Source organism: Lactuca sativa, chromosome 2 (assembly GCF_002870075.4).
Source record: "Lactuca sativa cultivar Salinas chromosome 2, Lsat_Salinas_v11, whole genome shotgun sequence".
NCBI lineage: Eukaryota > Viridiplantae > Streptophyta > Magnoliopsida > Asterales > Asteraceae > Lactuca > Lactuca sativa.
Window position 1 is genome coordinate 120252950 of NC_056624.2, and position 25162 is coordinate 120278111.

The following is a 25162-nucleotide window of genomic DNA, read 5'->3' on the forward strand; positions in this document are numbered from 1 at the left end:
ACTGGTGGATAGAGTTCCACAACGCTACTACCACCATTGGCGCAAACCATGATGAACCATTCACCACCCGTCTACCCGACGGTTAGAGCATGGACTGGACCGACTATTCCCCCAAACAACAGCTTACAACAGCCGATAATGATCAACCCTGTTACATCCACGCACCCTTTCTCCACTAGCTATCCCCTTCAGTTACCATTCCAGCCATACCCCTTTTATGGACCAAGTTCAGGCTACCTTACGCCCCTATAGCATGGAATGAGTTCTTAATACCAGCAAGGGACGTCGACTGCTCCAAACCAGGATGGTTTTTCCCGGAGCGTAAGATCTCCGTTTGTTAAAGAGCTGTTGGATTATGAAATACCAAATACTGCAAAGCTCCCGAGGCTTAAAACGTACAATGGAACTACCGACCCAGATAGCCACATTGATACATATGAATGGATGATGACGTCGCTAAAGCTTAACGAGAAGTTTTGGTGCACATACTTCCCGACGACGCTCGATGGCAACGTCGGCACATGGTTCAAAACGCTACAACCAGGCAGCATTTCAAACTTCGCTTAGCTCAAGTACCTCTTCCTCACCAACTTCATGCAGCTACGTAAATACAAATGTGATTCTCATTCAATTATAGGCTGTAAACAAAGGGAGGGGGAGACTGTTCGAGAATACTTTACAAGGTTCATAAACGCTACGCTGGATGTACCGGGGCATGACGAAGGGCTCATTGTTGGTGCTTTCACATGGGGACTCCTGCCTGGGCCCCTCTCGCAAAAACTCATGGGAAAGAAGCCTCTAACACGAGTTGAGTTGAAAGAAAGAGTGGAGCGATACCTACAGCAGGAAGATGGTGAAGCAGCCAAGCAGGCCTAATTGAATGCTATGGCTACTAGACATCACCACCCGACCCACACGGATTTCCGGGGGGGGGGGAGGAAGACACTATGGCCAAGCAAGAAGACCACCGCCGCGTTTCCGACCATTTATTAAAGACGACAGACAGGGTCGCCGGCCAGAAGTATATGCAGTGTCGCAGAAACAGCAGCCAACCAAGTCGCCTAAGAGTCGGTACTGTGAGTACCACAAAAGCAAAACGCATGATACAACTAGCTGTTCGGTACTAAAGAAGGAGATGGAGGAGAAACAACTTAAGGGAGACCTGGTGGAGGTGGCACGAAGCCTACGCGCCAAATTCGATGTTGAGAACGCCAAGGGTCCACCCCGCGAAGGAGTTCAGCCCAAGGAGATATTCATGATACGCAGCAAAAGAAGTATGGAGGAACAGCGAGGCGAGCAAGTCACTGTTAAACCGTCAGCACGTGCACTCACGTTCTCCATACACGATCCCCGGCCGGACGGCTGGAAAGGTGACAACCCTCTGATAATACAGGTATCCATCAAAGACGTGACTATCCATAGGGTCTATGTCGACACCGGGAGTTCAACAGACATCATCTATGAGCATTGTTTCCGGCTCCTTCCGGATCGCTAGAAAGACAATTTGCGACCTACGACGGGTAGGCTGGTGGGATTCACCGGCCACAGCCTGTGGCCGTTGGGCACGATCCACCTCCCCTTAACAATCACTAGCCACGACAAGCAGCGGAAGAAGACCGCCCTGATAGACTTTGTGGTCATTCGACACTCGGCGGAGCACAACATCATCTTAGGGAGGACTGCCCTTTTGAAGCTAGGGGCCGTACCTTCAACCATGCATGGGATCATGAAATTCGACACACCAAAAGGCGAAGCCACGATTTTGGCCACCCCGCCCAGAGAATTGCGGTGCTATACAGTTATGAAGCAGCAGAAATAACCAAAGGGCCCAAGAGGCCCAGGGGCAATCCTGCAAAGGGGAAGGAGGTAATCAATGAGGGATACCCCGACTAGCCGGTCAATGTTGGAAGCGACCTCCCAAGCCACACAAGAAGAGCACTGGTCGATCTACTCAAACGCTACAAACATGTATTTGCTTGGACCCCCACGGATATGGTGGGGGTAGAAAGGAAGGTCATTGAACATAAGCTAATGATCAAACCGGAGGTAAAAGAGGTTAAGCAGAAGAAGCGGGTACAAGGAGGAGACCGTAACAGGGCGATCAATGAAGAAATGTCTAAGCTGACGGAGGCCGGAATAGTAAGGGAGGTGATGTTCCCAACGTGGATTGCAAACCCAGTTATGGTCCGCAAGCATGATGGGTCGTGGCGCATGTGCATCGACTTTTCTGATCTAAACAAGGCATGCCCTAAGGATTGCTACCCACTCCCGGAAATCGATCAGAAGGTAGAGTCTCTACAGGGATTTAAGCTAAAATGCTTCTTGGATGCATACAAAGGGTATCACCAGATATTGACGAGCAAAGAAGACGAAGAGAAAACAGCCTTCTATACAGACCATGGCATGTTCTGCTACACCAAGATGCCTTTCGGGTTAAAGAATGCAGGGGAGACATACCAGCGGCTAGTCGACTCGATATTCGCCAAGAAAATTGGAAGGAATATTGAGGTGTATGTAGATGATATGGTGATTAAGAGTCCAAATGAAGAAAAGATGTTGCAAGACATCGAAGAGACTTTCAAGACATTAGAGGTGGCCAAGATGAAACTAAACCCAGCCAAATGCACGTTTGGAGTGGAAGAGGGGCAATTCTTGGGCTACTATGTTACTAGAGATGCACAAGGTCTGAACGGGAAGCTCACAAGGTCTGAACGGGAAGCTAACAGCTCTAAGCAGGTTCATCTCGAAATCTGCCGACAAGGCTATGCCACTGTTCCATACCTTAAAGGGATGCATCAAGATTTTTTTTTTTCCAATGGACGAATGAAGCTGAGAAGGCGCTCCAAAGAATCAAGGAAGCACTGCACAAGCTGCCGACTCTGGCAACCCCCATTCCTGGAGAAACATTACAAGTGTATCTTTCAACATCAGGAGAAGCGATATCATCGGTATTGGCTGTGGAAAGGGAAGGGGAGCAGAAACCAGTATACTTTGTTAGCAGAGCGCTGCAGGGACCGGAAATCAACTATCCCATGCTGGAAAAATTGGTGCTGGAACTCATCTACGCTGCGAGACGATTAAGTCGATACTTCCAGGAACATCAAATCGAGGTACTCACAAGCTACCCCATTAAACAGATCTTGCTTAAGCCGGAGATGTCGGGTCGGCTGGCCAAGTGGGCAATTGAACTGGGAGAGCACGATATAAACTACCGCCCAAGAACAAGTATCAAAGGGCAGGCGCTGGCTGATTTCTTACTAGAAATTCCTGACGGAGGGAACCCGACGAAAGAAAAGGTGTGGGTAGTTGAAGAGGCCCCTACCGACGATGGTTCATGGACCCTGTACACGGACGGAGCGTCCAGTAGGGAAGGCTCAGGGGCGGGGCTGATCCTGACTATCCCAGAAGGAGAAGAGGTAACCTACGCCCTTCGTTTCGACTTCCATACATCGAACAACGAGGCGGAGTACGAGGCGCTGCTTGCAGGGTTGCGACTCGCCAAACAGATGGGTGCGAAAGTTGTAACAACACTAACCGACTCAAGGTTAGCAGCGAACCAAGTCAATGGGAGTTTCGAGGTAAGAGAACAAAGAATGGGAAAGTACGTAAAGATGGTAAAGCAACTAGTAGGATCGTTCGGCCAATTTACAATCAAGCAGATACCCAGAAGTGAGAACAAGAGGGCAAACGCTTTGAGCAAGCTAGCGTCCACTTGTTTTGACCAACTGTCAAAGAAAGTTTTAGTGGAGGTGCTCCGGGAGAGAAGCATTGATGAACAACAGGTGAACACCTTGACCCCCGCTGGACCCACATGGATGATACCATTCCGGGAATACCTCTAGAGAGGAGTGTTGCCGGACGACCATGACGAGGCCAGAAAAATACGTATAAAGGCGCCCTCATACGCAATGGTGAACGGGGAATTATACAAGAAGGGATTCACGTCTCCATGGCTAAAATGTGTTGATCAAGCCAGGGGGAGAGAGATATTGCAGGAAGCACACTCAGGGCAGGTAGGCGCACACGAAGGGGCGAGGGCTTTGACAGGAAAGGTGCTACGAATGGGGGTATACTGGCCGACAATACATCAAGACGCGGTAGAAGTAACCAAGAAATGTTGGGAGTGTCAGTCTTACGCCTCAGTCTAGGCGAAGCCCCCGACGCCGCTAAGCAACATATCCAGCCCATGGCCTTTCTACCAGTGGGGCATAGACATAGTGGGTCCATTCCCAGAAGCACCAGGGAAGCTGAAGTATATGGTGATAGCCGTGGATTACTTCACAAAGTGGATTGAAGCTGAGCCACTAGCATGCATATCTGGGAGGCACATGATAAAATTTATGTGGAAAAACATCATGACAAGATTTGGAACACCTAAGGTTCTCATCAGCGACAATAGTTTGCAATACGCTGAGAACCCATTCAGAGAATGGTGCACTGCCAAAGGGATAAGCCAACACTTCACATCGGTGACACACCCTCAAGCGAACGGTCAAACGGAGGTGTCCAACCGAACCATTGTCAATGGAATCAAAAAGAGGTTGGGCAAAGCAAAAGGGAATTGGGCAGAGGAGATACCAATGGTGCTATGGTCATACAGGACTACACCACGGAAAAGCACAAGGGAAACCCCTTTCAGCTTGACATATGGGACCGAAGCCATGCTCCCCATGGAAGTGGCAGTGAATACGCTAAGGGTGGCCATCCAAGATGAGGAAAGCAACACACAAGACCTGAGGATAAACTTAGATATCATAGAGGAGAAACGTGAAGAGTCGGGAGTACGCCAAGCTGCGTATAAACATGCAACAGAAAGGTATTACAACCAAAGGGTAAATGAGAAGGCCTTCAAAGTGGGCGAGTATGTCTTGAGGAAAAATGAGGCCAGTCGGGCACAACCCCAGGGAAAGCTGGGCCCAACGTGGGAAGGCCCATACAGGGTCACAGAGGCAAACAGGAACGGGGCATACGTGTTAGAGACAATGGAAGGAAGGCCCATTCCAAGAACATGGAATGCTAGGAACCTAAAGAAACATTTTTTCTAAGGAAGAGGAAAGATGTAATCCTAGTTGGTTGATGTTCCATTGAGTATGTTGCACCCTAGAGTACTTAGAGTACGTCTATCCATGCTAAGTGACATGAGAATTGATACTCAGTGTATTTCTATGTTTAAAGACATGAGTTTAGTACTCGACATATATAGAATTTCATGCATAAGTGACATGAGCTTAATATTTAGTGTATTTAAAAAACCCGCGGTTACATAATATTGCAATTGCTGATCTCTCATATTTAGTGTAATAATCTCCAATGATTGAATGATGAGTGCTAAGTGCATTCAATGTGAACACTTAGTGTGTCAATGGTAACAAAAACAAGGCAAAATGTTTGGCACATCTTGAGCAATATGCAATAAACAAATAAGCCAAGCACAAAACAAAAAAAAGTAGATAATAGATAATGCTTAGTGCATGTCAAACATATATATATATATATATATATATATATATATATATATATATATATATATATAACATTGTTCTTAGCAGTTCAACCATTGCAAAGCAAAACACATAGACTAAACAAAACGAAGAAATATCATGGCTCCGAACCATCACCAACAGCCTTATCACCAACCACAGCCCCCTCCACAACATCATCCTCACCTACTTTCCCAGCCAACCCACCAGAAACTTCCCTATCATCCACCACTTCATCAACATCATCACCTCTAACACTTGCTCGATCATCACCACTAGCACCACGATCTTTCCCATTCCCTCCCACATCAATGTCATTCACAAGCACCATCTCACGACCTGCAACATCCTCAGGAGTGCCCTCGGAACCAAAAGAACACAACTCTCGCAAAACATCAATACCCATCTCTCCCAGACCCAACAGACCTGTGTGATCCATGCTAGCGAAGGACAAGAGAGCGTCACTTACGCTAACCACAGGCCCGACAGACAGCGAACCAGCACCCGCCTCCCCACCTTCACCACCACTTGAAGTTTTCTGGACAGATTCAACCCCAACCATATATGCAACATGGCGGATAAGACTGATAGCATTGGTAAAGTTAGGATGCTCTATCAGCTTATCAACGATACGCACAACACCGATTTGCAACAGCCAATCCAAGTCTCGACGAGCAGCGCACACATCTGCTTGCAGCGACGACACAAGCTTGTCACGGTCAATGGCGTCATGCTCGAGACTTTCAACCTGGATCATTAAACCTTCATTCATTTGAGTGAGAGAATCAACCTTGGCCTCCAATGCAGCCCTAGCCTCATCAAGAACATTCTTCTCAGACGCCAGCAACTCACATTTCTTTTCAGCTGAGCGAAGATCGTCACCAAGCTCACCCAGGCGGTGCTCCAGGCTTGGCACACGCGATCCACAGGTGGCATGAGCAGCCTCCATCTCGCCAAGGCTATGGATGCGCCGGGAACCTGCAACAAGATAGAACATCGTCTGCGCAGCAGCATAGGCCATGTTGTGAGCAAGGGCAGGGCTACCCATCGCATCCATATCCCCCACTGCAGCTGGAGGGAAGGCATGGCGCGAGAACTCCAAGGCATTGGCACGAACAGAAAGACGAGAATCGTTGCGAAGATCCCAAGATGGCACAAAAACCGTCGACCCAGAAGCACCATCACCAGGGCCACCATCTTTGGAGACTGTAACTGGCCCGTGGGGACTGAAGCCTTTTGCGGGAGAAAGCTTGGAAGGGACAAACAGAACACTTGGAGAAGGGATTGAAGAAAAATCTAGAAAACCGGGCTGTTCAGTCGCCCTATTGACTCCCTCAGACTGTTGCACATCATCATCGGGAATCACAACCACGCCAGCAGAGGTGGAGCTCACTGGTGTGGAACTCATTGAGCTCAGCAGACAAGAAAAGTTGCGCCTAGTATGCACCCTCTTGGGGGCAGGAGGAGCAGCAGTCACCGGCTTACCCATCGCCTGCATAGCTTTCCGTTTCGCCTGCATCCGCCGAACGTCAGCAATGATACCCTCTTTGCTATCCTCACCGTCCTCCGGGGAAGGGGAAGGAGCACCGCCCGTTGGCATAGCAGAGGAAATTGGGCGGGCAAGCAACGGATCTCCCTCAGACGCCGACGAGCCCACTGGAGGGACATAAGGAGTATGGGTGTTGAGACGATCTGCCCGACGAGGAGGGTGAAGACGCTCGAACAGATCCACCTCACGAAACTCCAGTTTGCCTCGATAGCGTTTACGCAGCACCTCATCCATGGATAAGGAAGACTCAACACCTAAAGAAAAGTAGAAAGAAATGTAAGTTACATGGAGGCGGTTAAGAGAAACACCAAAAAAGTAAAGTAAAGAGAGAAACAGGACGAATGCGACACTCACCATCAATGACGGAGTAGAACACTGCCATCTTGCCACGCCGCCTCCAGGAGGGGCTCATCCCTACCTTGGACAGAAGCGCTCCGGAGTAATCTTCATCGGTTACCTGTACACTTTTCAGGTAATCAGCGACTTCTTGATTGTGAGGGAAAAGCTTAGGGACAGTATCGGCGAAAGCATTGGCACGGTAACGACCACTCCCAACCAGTTCCTAATTCACCCACAACCACTTGTCTTGCCAATTCTTGGGGGTGCGCCCATCAGGAACTAGGGCATGTCCCCCTCGCCGGGCCGAAAAAGTACACTTATCTCCGGTAAGGCAGAACCGGAAGAAGAACTTGAAGATGAAGTAGTCGGGAACATACCCATTGGCTCTACAGATCATCTCGAAGGCAACCACTTTGTTGACAGCATTAGGGGTCAACATCTAAAGACTACAACCATCCTTCTGAAGAACCTCCTCTTGGAAATCTGTCAAAGGAAATCGTATGCCAGCATCTAAGGTTTTTAGGAAAACCCCAATTTTTCCAGGGGGAGAAGAGATGCTAGAGCCAGCAGAGGGAAATTCCACACCTTCTAAAGGAGACAAGCCATAAGTGGCCTCTAATTGTTGATACTCGATGGCAGAAGGGACAATTCCTGGAAGATTAGCCATGAAAGGAGAGAAAAGACGAATACGCAGGGAAAAGAGGGAGGAAATGGCGAGAATCGTTCTCTGTAAATCCCCTTTAAAGGAAAAGGAAGAGGCGGGACATTCAAATGTCTAACACACTGACGTAAGCGTTAGCAGTCAAGCGCAGTCACGTCTCCATAAAGAGCGGAGTAACGACGGACATGCGTCAATCAGTTAAGTCCAGAACGCCGTAACTAGCGCTGCAACGCTACGGCTACTGGATTGGGGGACTTGATGGTGTGCCTAGGGCAATACAGCAGAACCGCGTCCAAGCCCTAGAGTCGGGCACACCTGCCAGGCTCAGCCCAGCAGGCTCAGCGCCCGCTGGCGCCCCCGGGAGTGAAACAGACAGGCGGAAGGCTCGCGCCCGCCAAGTAACGCTCCTTGCTCCAAGACAAAAGATACGGTCAGGAGACAAAGGGCAGGATCAGAGCATTACCGTCGGAGCCAATGAGAGCGCTCTAGTGGTTGAGGGCGCACAACCCTCCAATCAACGCCTCTGACCTTGTCTCCTCCAAAAGTGATCCTGTCTGGTACGGACCAGGCAGGAGCGCTAGGTATAAAAGGATGTGCACACAAGACCAGCGAGGTAAGCTCTCTAGCCAATCTTGAGAGAACAAACACAAACCCTAAAGTCATCCTAACTTGACCGTCGGAGCGTTCTCCCGGGAACCCCTCCCGGGAAGCGGCTGACGGCCCTTGTTCTTTGTGATCTTGCAGTTATAATCAGGCAACCAAGAAGATCTCATCCCAGAGTCAGAAGCAAGGTCTCATCCGGGACAAGGTTCCATCACCCCCAAACCCAACAGAGATGCATGATCCATACTAGCAATAGACAAAAGAGCATCGTTTACACTAACCGCAGGACCAACCGAAGAAGCACCAGCAACTACCCCCCCCCCCCCCCCCCCCCCCCCGCCCCACCAAAACCAGCAGAAGTCTTCTGAAGGGACTCAATCCCAACAACAAACGCAACATGGCGGATGAGGCTTATGGCATTGGTAAAATTAGGATGCTCAATCAACTTGTCAACAATACGAACAACACCAACATGCACCAACCAATCCAGGTCTCGACGAGAAGCGTCTATATCCGACTGTAGTGATGACACAAGCTTGTCACGATCAGCGGCATCACGCTCAAGACTCTCCACCTGAATCATCAAACCCTCATTCATCTGTGTGAGGGAGTCAACCTTGGCCTCCAACATGGCTCTGGCTTCATCAAGGACGTTTTTACCAGACGCTAGCAACTCGCACTTCTTCTCAGATAAATGAAGATCATCACCAAGCTCGCTAAGACGTCGCTCCAGACTTGCCACACGCTACCCACAGGCGGCATGCGCGGTCTCCATCTTGCTAAGGGTATGGACGCACCGGGAACCTGCAACAAGATAAAACATGGTCTGCGCGGCAGCGTAGGCCATATTGTGAGCAAGGGCAGGGTTACCCATCGCCTCCATATCTCCAACTGCAGCCGGAGGAAAGGCGTGGTGCAAAAATTCCAAAGCATTGACACGCACAGAGAGTCGAGAGTCATTGCGAAGATCCCAGGATGGAACAAAAACAGTAGACTCAGAAGCACCATCTCCAGAACCACCATCCTTGGAGATTGCAGCTTGTCCAGGGACACCAAAACCTTTTGCTAGGGAAAGATTTGAAGGAATAAACGGGACACTTGGAGAAGGAATAAAAGAGAAGTCTGAAAAAGCGGGCTGTTCAGTCGCCCTGTTGACCCCTTCAGACTATTGTGTGTCGTCATCAGGGATCACTACCACACCAGTTGGTGCAAAACTCATAGAACTCAGCAGGCGAGAAAAGCTGCGCCTAGTATGTACCCTCTTGGTAGCAGTGGGCGTGCCAGTAACTGGCTCACCCATGGCTTGTACAACTTTTCGTTTCACCTGCATCCGCCGGACATCAGCGATGATTCCCTCCTTGCTGTCCTCACTATCCTCCATGGAGGAAGAAGGAACGCCACCCAGGGGCATGACGGCAGAAATGGGGCGAGCATGCAATGGATTCTCCTCGGACACCGATGAACTTGTCGGAGGAACGGGAGGGGCAGTGGTTAGAGCAAGCTGATCCATCCGACGAGGTGGAGGAAGCCGATCGAACAGATCCACCTCGTGAAACTCCAACTTGCCCCGATAACGTTTTTGTAGCACCTCATCCATGGACAGAGAAGACTCAACACTTAGGGAAAGCAGAACGGAAATATAAATAACACAGGAGTAATAAAGGGGACAAAAAGGAAAAAAGGGATACAACACTCACCATCAACGACGGAGAAGAACACCGCCATTTTGCCACGTCGCCTCCAAGAGGGGCTCATCCCTACCCCAAAAAGAAGCGCCTCGAAGTAATCTTCAGCGGATACATGCACACTCTTCAAGTAGTCGGCGACACCCTGGTTGTGGGGGAAAAGCTTGGGAATGGTATCGGCGAAAGCATTGGCACGATAGCGACCACTTCCAACCAGCTCTTGATTCACCCACAACCATTTATCCTGCCAGTTTTTGGGGGTACGCTCGTCGGGAACTAAGGCATGTCCCCCTCGCCGGACCGAGAAGGTGCATTTATCTCCGGTAACACAAAATCGGAAGAAAAACTTGAAGACGAAGTAATTCGGAAGGTACCCGTTGGCCTGCAGATCATTTCAAATGCGACCACTTTGTTAACTGCATTGGGAGTCAACATCTGAAGGCTGCAACCATCTTTCTGGAGGACCTCCTCCTGAAAATCCGTTAGAGGAAAGCGTATACTAGCGTCTAGGGTTTTCAAGTAAACCCCAATCTTACCAGGGGGAGGGGAAGAGATGCTAGAGCTAGGAGAGGGAAACTCCACACCCTCTAAGGAAGACAAGCCATAAGTGATTTCCAACTGACGATACTCAGCGGCAGATGGAATGACTCCGGGAAGGTTTGTCATGAAAGAAAAATGGAAGATAAACACAAAGAGGAGAAGGAGGAACAAATGAGGCAAGAGAAACCGTGCAAATAACCTTATAAAGAGGTGGAGGAGGCAGGACATTTAAATGTCTGACACAATGACGTAACTGCCAGTCATCATGCGCAGTCACGTCGCTGTTAAGGACGGAGTGATGGATAAAGAAAAACCGACACACGTCAGTTAATTAATCCCAGAACGCTGTAACTAGCGCTACAACGCTACGACTACTGGACTGGGGGACTTGATGGCGTGCCTAGGGCAGCACAGCAGAACTGCGTCTAGCCCCAGAGCCGGGCACGCCAACTAGGCTCAGCCCAACAGGCTTAGCGCCCGCTGGCGTCCCCGGGAGCGAAGCGCGCAGGCGGAAGGCTCGCGCCCGCCAAGAGGCGCTCCTTGCTCCAAGACAAAAGATACGGTCATGAGACAAACAGAAGGATCAGAGCATTACTGTCGGAGCCAATGAGAGCACTCTAGCGGTTGAAGGCGCACGACCCTCTAATCAACGCCTCTAATCCTGTCTCCCCAAAAGCGATTCTGTCTTGTACGGCTCAGGCAGGAGCGCTAGGTATAAAAGGATGTGCTCTCAAACCTGCAAGGTAAGTTCTCTGGTCTTTCTAGAGAGAATACACACAAACCCTAAAACACCCTCTAACTTGACCGTCAGAGCGTTCTTCCGGGAGCTCCTCCTGGAAAGCAGCTGACGGCCTATGTTCTTTGTGATCTTGCAGTGATAGATAGACGTTTGAGAGAAGTTTTTGGATAGAGAAAAAACAAGGTCGCATCAGATACCATTAGAGGGGTTCTGGTTTGGTCACTCTCATCCAAGCAACTTCATAGAGGATCAAGATCTCAAGCATGGAGATCAAGGGCGACATAAGAGGTATGTTTTCTTCTTTGTTTTTATGTTTTTTTAGGGTTGATGTAATTAGCAGAAGCCATAGATCCATAGGATGCATGTAGACTTAGGTATATCGTAGTTTCGATTCTTCCGCTGCCTAGTTTAGAGTGTATTTGATGCATGGTATCAGAGCCATTGGTTCATGGATATATTCACCCTAGGTCCATATTTTCTGTAAAAACTTGTTTGAAATTGAATTATAAAAGAATAATTGAAAAATTCGTAATTGTTAAAACCCTAGTCGCAACTTACGACGTGAAAACTAGGAACTCATGTCGTGAGCTCAGCAAAATTAGGGTTTCGGGTTTTCTTCCATTTTTTAAATATGAAGGTTTATTAAATATGGATAAATACCAAATTTAAAATGTTTTAAATCTAGAAAATCGATAAATATTATTTAAATATGATTATTTAAATTTGGATATTTATCTATTATTTAAATAATGAATTTAAATATTTAATATTATTTATAATATAGATTTAAATAGTGAATTTAAATATTTAATATTATTTATAATAAAGATTTATAAATTTGAATATTACCCCTCATGATTTATTAATTGTTACATTGCGTCCTCGCAATTAATTAGAATTAATAATAGACAACTAAATTTAAAAAATTTTAACTTTACCCCTTATATTTATATATTATAATTGTTTCTATTATATGTATAAAAGGTTACAACATACACCCTCATATGTTTTAAATATTGACATTGTCAATCTTATCATAACTACAAAAAATCGTAACTTAATACTATAATGAATTCAACGACGGCGGTTCCGGTAGAGACCCCTGCTCGTCGATCACCACCAAGACCAACGCCCTTAGAAAGCAAACTGGGGTGCCGGTGACGGAGAGGGAGATGGTCGCTTCTTTTGAAACTGAAGGATCGATTGGAGCGACGGTGTGGAGAAAGCTAAAATAAGCGGTGGGAAACAAAGATAAAAAGAAATTAGCTAATGACACTGATCTTAATCCGATTGGATTACACGGGCGGTGAAGTGCAGATAGAACTTACGTGTGCATCTCCAGTTTTAAAGATGACCTAAAGGACCCCTGAAAAAGAAGGAAATAAACAGACGATCTATAGGGAACAACTAAAGGGACCAAAAGAGATGGAGGTGAAGCGAGATGGTGTGATAAATGCAAGAAGAAGCATTGTGGGAAGTGCAACGAAGAAGTGACTTGTTACAAGTGTGGGAGGACTGGTCACTATTCCAAGGGCTGCACACATAATGATAAAGTATGCTACGAATGTGGAGGCAAGGGGCACATGTCCAGAGACTGCCCAAGAAAAAAAATATAAAGCAGCAAGACCAGAAACGCCACCAAGGCCAAGGGAATTTCACATGATCCTCGACGAAGCAGAAAACCATGCGAGGAATCTAGGATGAGGACTTTATACCCGAAGATCAAGTTATGCAGTAGCCATAGTATCGTATGATGTAGCCCATTAGAGGCATAGTCCAGGGTGAACTTGAACACCTATGTAATAGTAAAATCTTCCTTTTGTTATCTGGTGTGTTAAATTGTTATGTGATTTTCTTGTATGGTGACTTGGAAAACTGCGAGACGATACTTGGGACGAGTATGAGTAGGTGTGAATGGTAGTAGAGGCCTATACTACCGGAAGCACAGGACTCACGCTTGGATCAGGGAAAGTCACAAGGTTACCAAGAAACTAGTAATCGATTTCATTTTATTCAAGTATGTCGTTACCATCGCTTCGGTAATGACTAAGAAGATGATTGTTATTCCGACCCTAGTGGTCATATCAAATTGAGTCCGACTACGATGAGTATGTTACGTGGTTCAGAGAACCAAGTTCGATGTAGCATCTGACTTAAACCGAAAGATTGAAATAAAAGATAATCAAAGCGATCAGTAGAGGTATCGCAATAGTTGCTTATAGCTAGAAATGCTACCTTTTAATATGTGATTATATCCCATTTGAACATGAAGGAAGGTAGTCTGTTCTGGGATTTGACTCTAAGAGACCTGAGTCTAAGCGTTGCAACATACGATGACAAGTCATTAGAATATGACACATCAGTCCATTATAGTAATAAAAGAGCTTATCTTAAGTTTGTATCCAGTGAGGATTGAGATTGTGACACGAAGGTCATGATTGAAAGTCTAACGAGCAGGTGCAAGACCAAGCACCGCCTGCAGTCAAGGAGTCCAAGAGTTAGATACTCGTTCGAAGCAACATAGAAGTTACAGTTATTACCTAGGATGAAGAGATAATGTATGGAGTCATTATACAATCCTGTTTCGTTGATGATTCCGGGAGGTAATCATCCTAAGGGGGAGATAATTGTAATGCCCGTAGATCCGGGCTAGTCAATTTAGAGGCAATAGGGGTCGAAAACGACTTTTCGACAAAAGATTATTAAGAATAAATAATCTCAACCAAGTTTTAGTATATGTTACAAGGTTTCCGTACATATAAAGAGTGTCGAAATCCGAGTTATAACAAAGAAGTTATGACCCGTTGAAGTTTCACGACGGAACCGACACGATATCGGGAGGCGTAAATAGTGAATTTACGATAGAGCGAGATTTAGCCTTAATGATCTAAATGAAAGTTGTAGTATATTTTAAACCGATAGTCTGCATAAAAAGAACATCCAAATCTGACTTCGTATGAGGAAGTTATGATTTTTCTAAGATATAGCATAGCAGTGCACAGCCCGAAATCTGAATTTTAGATCGGTCGATTTTTAGCCAAAATAATCTAAAAGATAAATGAAGATATCGTTAATAGGAGTTAAACGATAAAAATACAATCGAAAACGGAGCTCGTATGCGAAAGATATGGACGAAGCTTAGTCCCTACACTTCGAGCGTTGCGAATTCGATACAGTTTTGTAAATCTGAGATAGAGTGAGAATTAGCCGACGGGATCTAAATGAAAGTTGTAGTACTCGTAAATACCAACACGTGGATATAAAGAACGTCGATAATAGAGCTCGTATGCGAAAGTTATGGACGAAGCTTAGTCTCTACTTTTCGAGCGCGACGAATTCGATATAGTTTTGTAAATCCGAGATAGAATGAGAATTAGCCAACGAGGTCTAAACTAGAGTTGAAGATCTCATTAATAGGAACTCAACGGTAAAAAGACAGACAAAACGGAGCTCGTATGCAAAAGTTACGGACGAAGCTTGGAGACTACTTTACTATACAATTCCTATAAATAAGAGATGGATTCTTCATAATTTCCTCACACCTTCAAACCTTTCTTTCTCTCTCTAACTTCTATCTCTAACTTCTATCTCTAACTTCTCTCTAACCTCCCCAAACCTCTCCCAAGTCTAGGGAACCTCCCTATCACGAGAAGAAATCCCCGGAGCGCCCGGCGGCTCCGAGAAGAAAAGCTTTCGGCTCGGAAACGCTGCTCCAGCGAAGCCCGGTTTTTAATAAAAACCCGCTGTAAGTGAGTTATGCCTATACTATATTTAATATAGATTTTATTTAATTATAGTAACATTATTAGGACCTTAAAATAATTATTTGGGCTATTATTATGAGTTATACTGAGTGTTATTTAACGCTTATATAATAGGAATAATAGCTAGACTATTAAATTAGTCTCGTCAAGCGTTAGACTAAACTCTAGTGGTAATGATACTAGGTTTCGTCAAGGGATAATTGTTTTAAGAGTAACGAAGTGCTGTCCGAGTGCCAACTCACCACCTTTCAGGTGAGTGCATAGTTACTTTCATTTTACACATAGATATGAAGTATTTTATATAAATTACATGCTAAATGTGCATATTATTTGAGTACTTGCTGTCTATGCTGGATGAACGTTTTTATGCATGTTTTAAAGGATTTAAACTGTATTTTATATATACGAATATGTTGGGTATGACATGGGTAGATGAACGATGAGAGATAAAAGATGATGTGAGTAAACATTGGCAGCTATGGACTTAGTGCCTAATAAACATCGGCAACTATGGACTTAGTGCCTATTGGACAAACACCAGTAGCTATGGATTTAGTACCTGTTGGGAATTGGTAGCTATGGACTTAGTACCTATTAGATAAACACTGGTAGCTATGGATTTAGTACCCGATGAATAGACTATAGCAGGTATGGAATTAGTGCTTTACGAACGAACGTTGGCAGCTATGGACTTAGTGTCAGTCCTATAACCCTGGAAGTAAGGGACTTCGGAATAAACGAATGCAGAATAGATGAATCTTATGTTAAATCCTTAAGAGTAAAGAAGATAATGGGGATGGGTAATTGGGTTGATTGTTTGATTGTTTAAACATAATAATTATAATATTGTGGGTTGAAAACCCTATGTACTAATCAGGTTTCCCAACCTGACCCACTCAGTTTATTTATATCACAGGTGTTGATACGAAGTCACATTACATTGAGGGATTAAAGAGATGTAGATCACTAGTGTAAATAAATGTATGTTCCGTTTATGCTTATGTTTATGTATTGACGATGACATCCCAAAAATTTTAAAATGAATAAAATACGTTTCTTTGAAAATGTTTTGATAACGTATTTATCGTGTTTTTCTAGGAACAAATTCCGCAACCTTTTTATGAAATGAAGTACTCTGATTTTTATAAAGCATAAACAAAATCGGTCTTTTCTGGCCGTGAAAATTGGGGATGTCACACTAATTTTGCCGAACATGCCCTAAGTTAATTATAATATGTTAAAAGGTTTACGTCATTGAGGTTTCAAATGCATATGGTACAAGTAAAAATGTCTCTTTTAAAGGTATACTAGGCGAATGCACGTGCATTGCGCAGAAACATCTATATACCTGAAATCTTTACAAATATATGTTTTTTTTAAATATACCAATAATGTTGTTGTTAAGTTTGATATTATAAATCGTATACTAAGTTGATATAATATATTGATTGTTTTGAATTATATGATTATATATATATATATATATATATATATATATATATATATATATATATATATATATATATATATATTAAAACTGCATAATCTCAATCTTTTAAATGACATCTAACCACGGGTTACTCATGAATAAAATTAAATATAATATATGGTTTAATGTTATTTATAGATGTTGTTATTTTTAATTATTTTTTTTTATAATTTATTTGCTTAACGTTTTATTTCTATCAGTGTAATTATTTAAAACATCAAACAATTTTTTTTTGATTTTAAAGGTAACAATATAATCATTTATATAGAGTTATTTTTAACTATTGTTATTTTAAGTTACTTATTTGAAAACTTTTAACGATTATAAAAACATCTTTATGAAATATTTTAGTTAAATTGATATTACAATTTAGTTTTTGCATTTACCACTACAATTTATCACTTTTTCACTATTCACAAAATATTCTTTGGGTTTTTTTAAGTGGAATTGAAGTTAATCCTGTAATGTTATATTTAAATAAACAATTTAAGTATTTTGTCCAAACTATTCAAAAGTTATAGCTTTAAACTGATAAAGGTTACATACAACAGCATATTAAATCTAATAAATTAAGTATAACATGTTTAAAGTTAAAGACATAACATTATAAATAGAAGTAAAAATATTATTTTAATATTGAAATTTAGTTTATTTTTTATTACACTTTAGGTTTGATACTTATATAACCTTATTAACCAACTTATAATCATTATTAGAAAGACACTACAATTTATCACTTTTAACTATTTACAAAATATTCTTTAGATTGTCTAAGTTGAACAAAATTTATATTTAAGTTGATTCTATAAGGTTATATTTAAATTAACAATTTAAGTATTTTATACAAATTGTTCAAAAGTTATAGCTTTAAAATTATAATAGCTTACATACAACAACATATTAGACCTAATAAATTAAGTATAATATATTAAAAGTTAAAAACATAACATTATAAGCATAAGAAAATATACTCTTTTAATACTGAAATTTAGTTTATATATTATTACAATTTACATTTGATATTTATTTAACCTTATTAACCAACTTATAATCATTATAAGAAAGAAATTGAAAAGTCATGAGAGTTTCAAATGAATGTGGTGAAAGGAGAAATACATAGGAGTTTCAAATGAATGTGGTGAAAGGAAAAATGCTTCATGTATAAGTATAGTAGGCGAATGCCCGCGCGTTGCGCAAAAACACCAATATAGTTGAAGTCTTTATAAATATATGTTTTTTTTAAATATAGCAATAACGTTGTTGTTAAATTTGATATAATAATTCATATACTAAATTGATATAATATATTGATTATTTTGAATTATATGATAATATATACATCTATTATAAATACATAATTTCAATCGTTTGAATGACTTCTATCCGCGAGTTACACATGAATAAAATTAAATATAATATACAATTTAATGTTATTTATTGTTAATTAATTTTTAAAAATTTATTTGCTTAATTTTTTAATTTCTATCATTATAATTATTTAAAACACCAGACATTGTTTTTTGATTTTAAAAGTAACAATATAATCATTTATATAGAGTTATTTTTAACTGTTGTTATTGTAAGTTATTTTAAACTGTTTATTTGAAAACTTTTAACGATTATAAAAATATCTTTCGGAAATAGTTTAGTGAAATTGAGATTATAATTTAGTTTTTGCGTTTAGCACTACAACTTATCACTTTTAACTATTCACAAAATATTTATTGGGTTTTTTAAGTGGAACTGAAATTTATATTTAACTTGACACTGTAATGTTCTATTTAAATTAACAATTGAAGTATTTTGTCCAAACTGTTCGAAAATTGTAGCTTTAAACTGATAATGGTTTACATACAATAACATATTAAATATATTAAATAAAGTATAATATGTTAAAAGTTAAAGACATAACTTTATAAGTAGAAGTAAATATACTATTTTAAATCTGAAATTTAGTATATTTATAATTACGCTTTAGGTTTGATATTTATTTAACCTTATTAACTAACTTATAATCATTATTAGAAAGACACTACAACTAATCACTTTTAACTATTTACAAAATATTCTTTATGTTGTTTAAGTTCAACTAAAATGTATATTTAAGTTGACTCTGTAATATTATATTCAAATTAACAATTTAAATATTTTATACAAATTGTTCCAAAATTATATCCTTAAAATGATAGTGGTTTACATCCAACAATATATTAAAACTAATAAATTAAGTATAATATGTTAAAAGTTAAAAAAACATAACTTTATAAGTAGAAGTAAATAAATTATTTACACTTTAGGTTTGTTATTTATTTAACCTTATTAACCAACTTATAATTATTATTAGAAAGAAATTGAAAAGTCATGGGAGTTTCAAATGAATGTGGTGAAAGGAAAAATGTTTCCTTTATAATATAGTACTAGACGAATGCCCGCACGTTGCGCAGAAACACCTATATAGTTGAAGTCTTTACAAATATATGTTTTTTTTAAATATAGCAATAACGTTGTTGTTAAATTTGATATAGTAATTCGTATACTATATTGATATATAATATATTGATTATTTTGAATTATATGATAATATATATACATCTATTATAACTGCATTATCTCAATCGTTTGAATGACTTCTATCCGTGAGTTACACATAAATAAAATTAAATATAATATATGGTTTCATGTTATTTATAGTTGTTGTTATTGTTAATTGATTTTTTAAAATTTATTTACTTAATGTTTTAATTTCTATCATTATAATTATTTAGAACATCAAACACTGTATTATTTTAAAGGTAACAATATATTCATTTATATAGAATTATTTTTAACTATTGTTATTGTCAGTTATTTTAAGGTACTTATTTGAAAACTTTTAACAATTATAAAAATATCTTTCAGAAATATTTTAGTTTAATTGATATTGCAATTTAGTTTTTGCATTTATCACTATAATTTATCACTTTTAACTATTTACAAAATATTTTTTGGTTTTTAAGTGGAACTGAAATGTATACTTAAGTTGACATTATAATGTTATATTTAAATCAACAATTTAAATATTTTGTCCAAACTGTTTAAAAGTTGTAGCTTTAAACTGATAATGGTTTACATACAACAACATATTAAATCTAATAAATTTAGTATAATATGTTAAAAGTTAAAGACATAACTTTATAATTAGAAGTAAATATATTATTTTAAAACTGAAACGTAGTATATTTATTATTACACTTTAGGTTTGATATTTATTTAACCTTATTAACTAACTTATAATCATTATTAGAAAGACACTACAATTAATCACTTTTAACTATTTACAAAATATTCTTTGGGTTTTTTTTAAGTTAAACTAAAGTTTATATTTAAGCTGTCCCTATAATGTTATACTCGAATTGATAATTTAAATATTTTATACAAATTGTTCCAAAATTGCATCTTTAAAATGATAATGGTTTACATCCAACAATATATTAAAACTAATAAATTAAGTATAATATGTTAAAAGTTAAAAACATAATTTTATAAGTAGAAGTAAATATATTATTTTAATATTGAAATTTAGTTTATATATGATCACACTTTAGATTTGATATTTTTTTAACCTTATTAACCAATGTATAATTATTATTAGAAAGAAATTGAAAAGTCATGAGAGTTTCAAATGAATGTGATGAAAGAAAAAACGAATGGAAGTTTCAAATGAATGTGGTGAAAGGAAAAATGTTTCCTTTATAATATAGTATGATATGATATGATGACAATAATATAGACAATATAGTATAGATAATTTTAATAACTAAAAGATAATTAAAACTGTTGGTGAAAAGAAATTGCAAAGGACATTTACTCATTTTATGTCTTATAAGGGATGAAATATGCAAATTTAAATTAACGAGGGTGAAGTGTGCACCTTTTTATGATATAAGGGACCATCCAAACTAATTTTAAAAATATGGATCAAACGTGCTTTTTGACAACTTAAATGGTTGACAATTTATGTAATATGTTAAATATTTAAATTAATACAATGACTTTGTTGTTATTTAAATATATAAAAAATGTTTATAAATAAAATTAGTTACCATATTTTTATTATTATCTATATTATTTTCAATTGACATTAGACAAAATTGCAAAAATGGTCCATGTGGTATAAATTTTTTTGAGGTTTTAGACCAAACCTCGACTTTTTTTTTTGGCTTCGTGGTCATTTTGAGTTATTTTCATTGTGTTTTTGGTCCATATGAATAGTGAAATGGTTGTAATATCCTTGGGGTATTTGTTTTCCAATTTTCTTTCATTTCTTTTAAAATCTAATACTAATTTATTTATTTTAATAATTAATAAAATTAAAGAAGGGGCCCATCCTTCTTCTTCTTCTTCTTCTTCTTCTTCTTCTTCTTCTTCTTCTTCTTCTCTCTCTCTCTCTCTCTCTCTCTCTCTCCTGGAATTAAGAACACAATTCCTCTTTCTGTGATCATAACAAGAAAGAATCACTCTTTTGAAGAAAAGCCCTAAACCACTTTCGACCACCATTGACAAACTGCTTCTGGAAACCACTGAATCGCCGCTCAGCTTCAGCCTCTGCCACCATAGCACGTTCGATCCTACCCCACACATTGTATCATTACAAGTTCACCATCAACAAGTTCATCACAACTATGATTAGAACTAGCTATTCTACAAATGAAATTGATACGTTTAAAAGTAATCAGTGGTTCAATCGATACTCTAAAGATGAAGAAGATAAATTGTAAGCTTGGTTAATTGATTTCAGGGACAAAAACCTCAACGATTTGGAGCTCCAAAGGGTGGTTGCATCAATGACGAGTAACATCAATTTATGTAAACAAGTTGAAGATATACATGTATGCTTTGCTTTTTCCAACCCTTATACGTGAATTTTTGTTGGTTTAGAGTAAAAGTCTACAAAAACCATCCGCTTTCCCCTTCGATTTTGGGTTTCGGGTCTGAATGAGAAGAGTACAGTACTACAAGGGGTTGGAGATGAAGAGACGGGGTTTGAAGATTTCAGACAATGGCCTCTCCTCCCCCGACTTAGTCTCCGTCAGGATGAGAAAAAAACGATCGTAACCCTACCCTCTCTTCTTCTTCTACCCGACACACTCTTTATTCTCCACCATTTGACGAGGAGCATCGGGGACTAGATGACGATGATGAAGAATTAAACCCAAATCATTAGTGGGTGTATTGTCATTTGTAAATACTCAAAGAAGGAAGTGAGAACAATTAGAATGTTCTCTGATGTTTTTGAGAACCTTTTGACAGAAGTTTGGGAGACTATTGACTGGAAAAACAATTGTTACCGGAGTCAATGGCCGGAAATGAAGAAGAAGAAGAAGGAAGTGCGAATAAGAGTGGATTTTTTTGCTTGTTTTTGCAAGTGAGGTGATGAAGATGACAATGAGGAAGTGGGTTTTTTTTGTTTGTTTTGGTGTGTGGTTAATGCCCACCAAGTGTTTGATCTTTTTTCTGAATGATCTTTTGATGTTGCATGTAGTTCTTAGTTGTGTTCATTGATTTTCAGTAATTTTGCTTCACAAATGTTTGTTTCAATTTGGCATTTAAATTTCTTGAAGTAATCTTAAATTCCCTAAATCAAAACTGGGTGGTGATGTCGTGAGAATGGCTTCCGAGAGAGAGAGAGAGAGAGAGAGAGAGAGAGAGAGAGAGAGAGAGAGAGAGAGAGAGAGAGAGAGAGAGAGAGAGAGAGAGAGAGAGAGACCCAAATTAATTTTTTATTTTCCTTTTCATTTAAATTAAATAGAAAAAACATAAAAACATATCAGAAGAGCATTACAGTCATTTCAATTTTACAAGGAACCAAATTTACATACAAACATGACCAAAATGCTACAAACCAAAAAAATCGAAATTTATACTAAAATCCAAAAAAAATATATACCACAAACACCAATTTTAGAGCTTTGTCTTTAACATTATAATATACTTTTCCTTGCAGTTTTGTCTTTAACATTATGGTATAGTTTATGAATTTTAACCTACTCAAAATACTTTTCCAACCGCCATAGTAGGAGTAGTCGAGAAGAAAGAAACATCCACATTGTTGCCCTACCGCATTAGGTCATCATCCACGTCTTTTCCTTAAAAGGCGGTTATCTTTTCCCTATAAATTGAGATTCATTTCCTCCCCAAATCCACAACATCATCAAATTCCCAACCAATTCAAGTTTCTCTCATTCCTAACGCGTTTCATTCGATCTTATTCTACTAGAAAGGTAAACTACAATTTCCTTGTAAATTAATATTCAGCGATCGTTATCAATTTTGCGAATTGTATATGTTATAGGATTTTGATTCGCTTTGTTTGTGAATTTAGATGCAGATTTTTGTGAAAACCCTAACGGGGAAGACGATAACTCTCGAAGTCGAGAGTTCCGATACGATCGACAATGTTAAAACGAAGATACAGGACAAGGAAGGAATTCCTCCGGATCAACAACGTCTTATCTTCGCCGGTAAACAGCTCGAAGACGGCCGTACTCTCGCCGATTACAATATCCAAAAAGAATCGACGCTCCATCTCGTTCTCCGTCTTCGTGGAGGCATGCAAATCTTCGTCAAAACCCTGACCGGAAAGACGATCACGTTGGAGGTGGAGAGCTCGGACACAATCGACAACGTGAAGACAAAGATTCAAGACAAGGAAGGAATCCCTCCCGATCAGCAACGTCTCATCTTCGCCGGTAAACAGCTTGAGGACGGCCGTACCCTCGCCGACTACAACATCCAAAAGGAGTCAACGCTTCATCTCGTCCTTCGTCTTCGTGGAGGTATGCAGATCTTCGTTAAAACCCTCACCGGAAAGACAATCACCTTGGAGGTTGAGAGCTCCGACACCATCGATAACGTTAAAACCAAAATTCAAGATAAGGAGGGGATTCCACCGGATCAACAGCGATTGATCTTCGCCGGAAAACAACTGGAGGATGGGCGAACACTTGCAGACTATAACATCCAGAAGGAGTCGACTCTCCACCTGGTTCTTCGTCTGCGCGGTGGTATGCAGATCTTTGTGAAGACTTTAACGGGTAAAACTATAACTCTGGAGGTGGAAAGCTCTGATACTATCGATAACGTGAAGGCTAAAATCCAGGATAAGGAGGGGATTCCACCGGATCAACAGCGATTGATCTTCGCCGGGAAGCAATTGGAAGATGGGCGAACTTTGGCTGATTATAACATCCAGAAGGAGTCCACTTTGCACCTTGTTCTTCGTCTTCGTGGTGGTGATCTCCGTAAGTTGAACTAGATAGCTCTGTTGGTGTTCATTTGATTATGGGTGTTGACTGATTTTAGTGGGATACTATAATATAATAAAAGTATGAATTTGTGTTGGAACGATTTTACCCTGTTTTCGTTTTCGTTGCTTGATGTGTTTGGTGTTTGAAATAGATGATATTATCGTGTTATAATTTTAGATTATCGAAAACTAAAATCTTTTCTTTGACTATTTTCGGATAGGTAATTAGGGAAAATTTCTGGATTAGTATTTCTGTTTCTATCATTTAATTTAATTCCAAAATATGGTCGGATTACGAAGATCTTTTTCACTATTTATCAAAAATTATTATCTAATTCAAAAAATATGGTCATATTACGAAGATCTTCTTGACTATTTATCAAAAATTCAAAGCTTTTGTCATTATTCATTAATGAATAACTAGAGATTAGTATAAAACCGTACAAATGCCCATAACAAACCACACCGTATTACATGTTGTAGTATTGATATACGGTATAGTTTATATCAAATTTAATGAACATTTTTATAATATTTGTGTGTTAATGAGAGTATTTGCCATTGATTTTATTTTACATGTTTTTTTTTTCAACAGTACGTCATATTTTTAATTCATATTATTTTGTTACTAAGCAAAAAATTCTTACATTATACCTCAAACTAGGTTTTTATGAAACCTAAAATCTTTATTCGGTATAACATTATTAAATTGTACATAAACGAAATTATGACTATTTATTGATGGGGTAGGATATTTGTAATTACATTACTTTTTCCCTTTCATGTTCTTGCGTATGCACTCTTTTTCAAAAGAAAACTTAGCTTGATCATAAGTAATTTGGTTATGAAAACAGTATTTAGTTTTCCATTTTAATTTAAGTTTTTTTCCTAAGAAAAACTAAAATTTAACTATTGCCTTCTGTGTCCAATCAGTTATAGTTGTTATTGTTGGCAGGGTATTTTCATCATTTTATGTATATTATGTTAGACAGTTACATAGTTAGATGTCTTAATGTATATATGTATTG

At 39.7% G+C, this 25162-nt stretch overlaps 2 protein-coding genes across 2 annotated transcripts; both read left to right on the forward strand.

The window, feature by feature from the left end:
• The first annotated feature begins 1992 nt into the window (after positions 1 to 1992).
• Positions 1993 to 3842, forward strand: LOC128132371 (uncharacterized). Its single transcript, XM_052768903.1, has 2 exons — positions 1993 to 2683; positions 2830 to 3842. Exons 1-2 carry the CDS (start codon positions 1993 to 1995, stop codon positions 3840 to 3842), a joined length of 1704 nt encoding a protein of 567 aa, XP_052624863.1.
• Positions 3843 to 22949: 19107 nt separating this feature from the next.
• Positions 22950 to 24235, forward strand: LOC111905136 (polyubiquitin). Its single transcript, XM_023900807.3, has 2 exons — positions 22950 to 23109; positions 23211 to 24235. Exon 2 carries the CDS (start codon positions 23211 to 23213, stop codon positions 24141 to 24143), a length of 933 nt encoding a protein of 310 aa, XP_023756575.1. The 5' UTR covers positions 22950 to 23109; the 3' UTR covers positions 24144 to 24235.
• Positions 24236 to 25162: the final 927 nt, after the last annotated feature.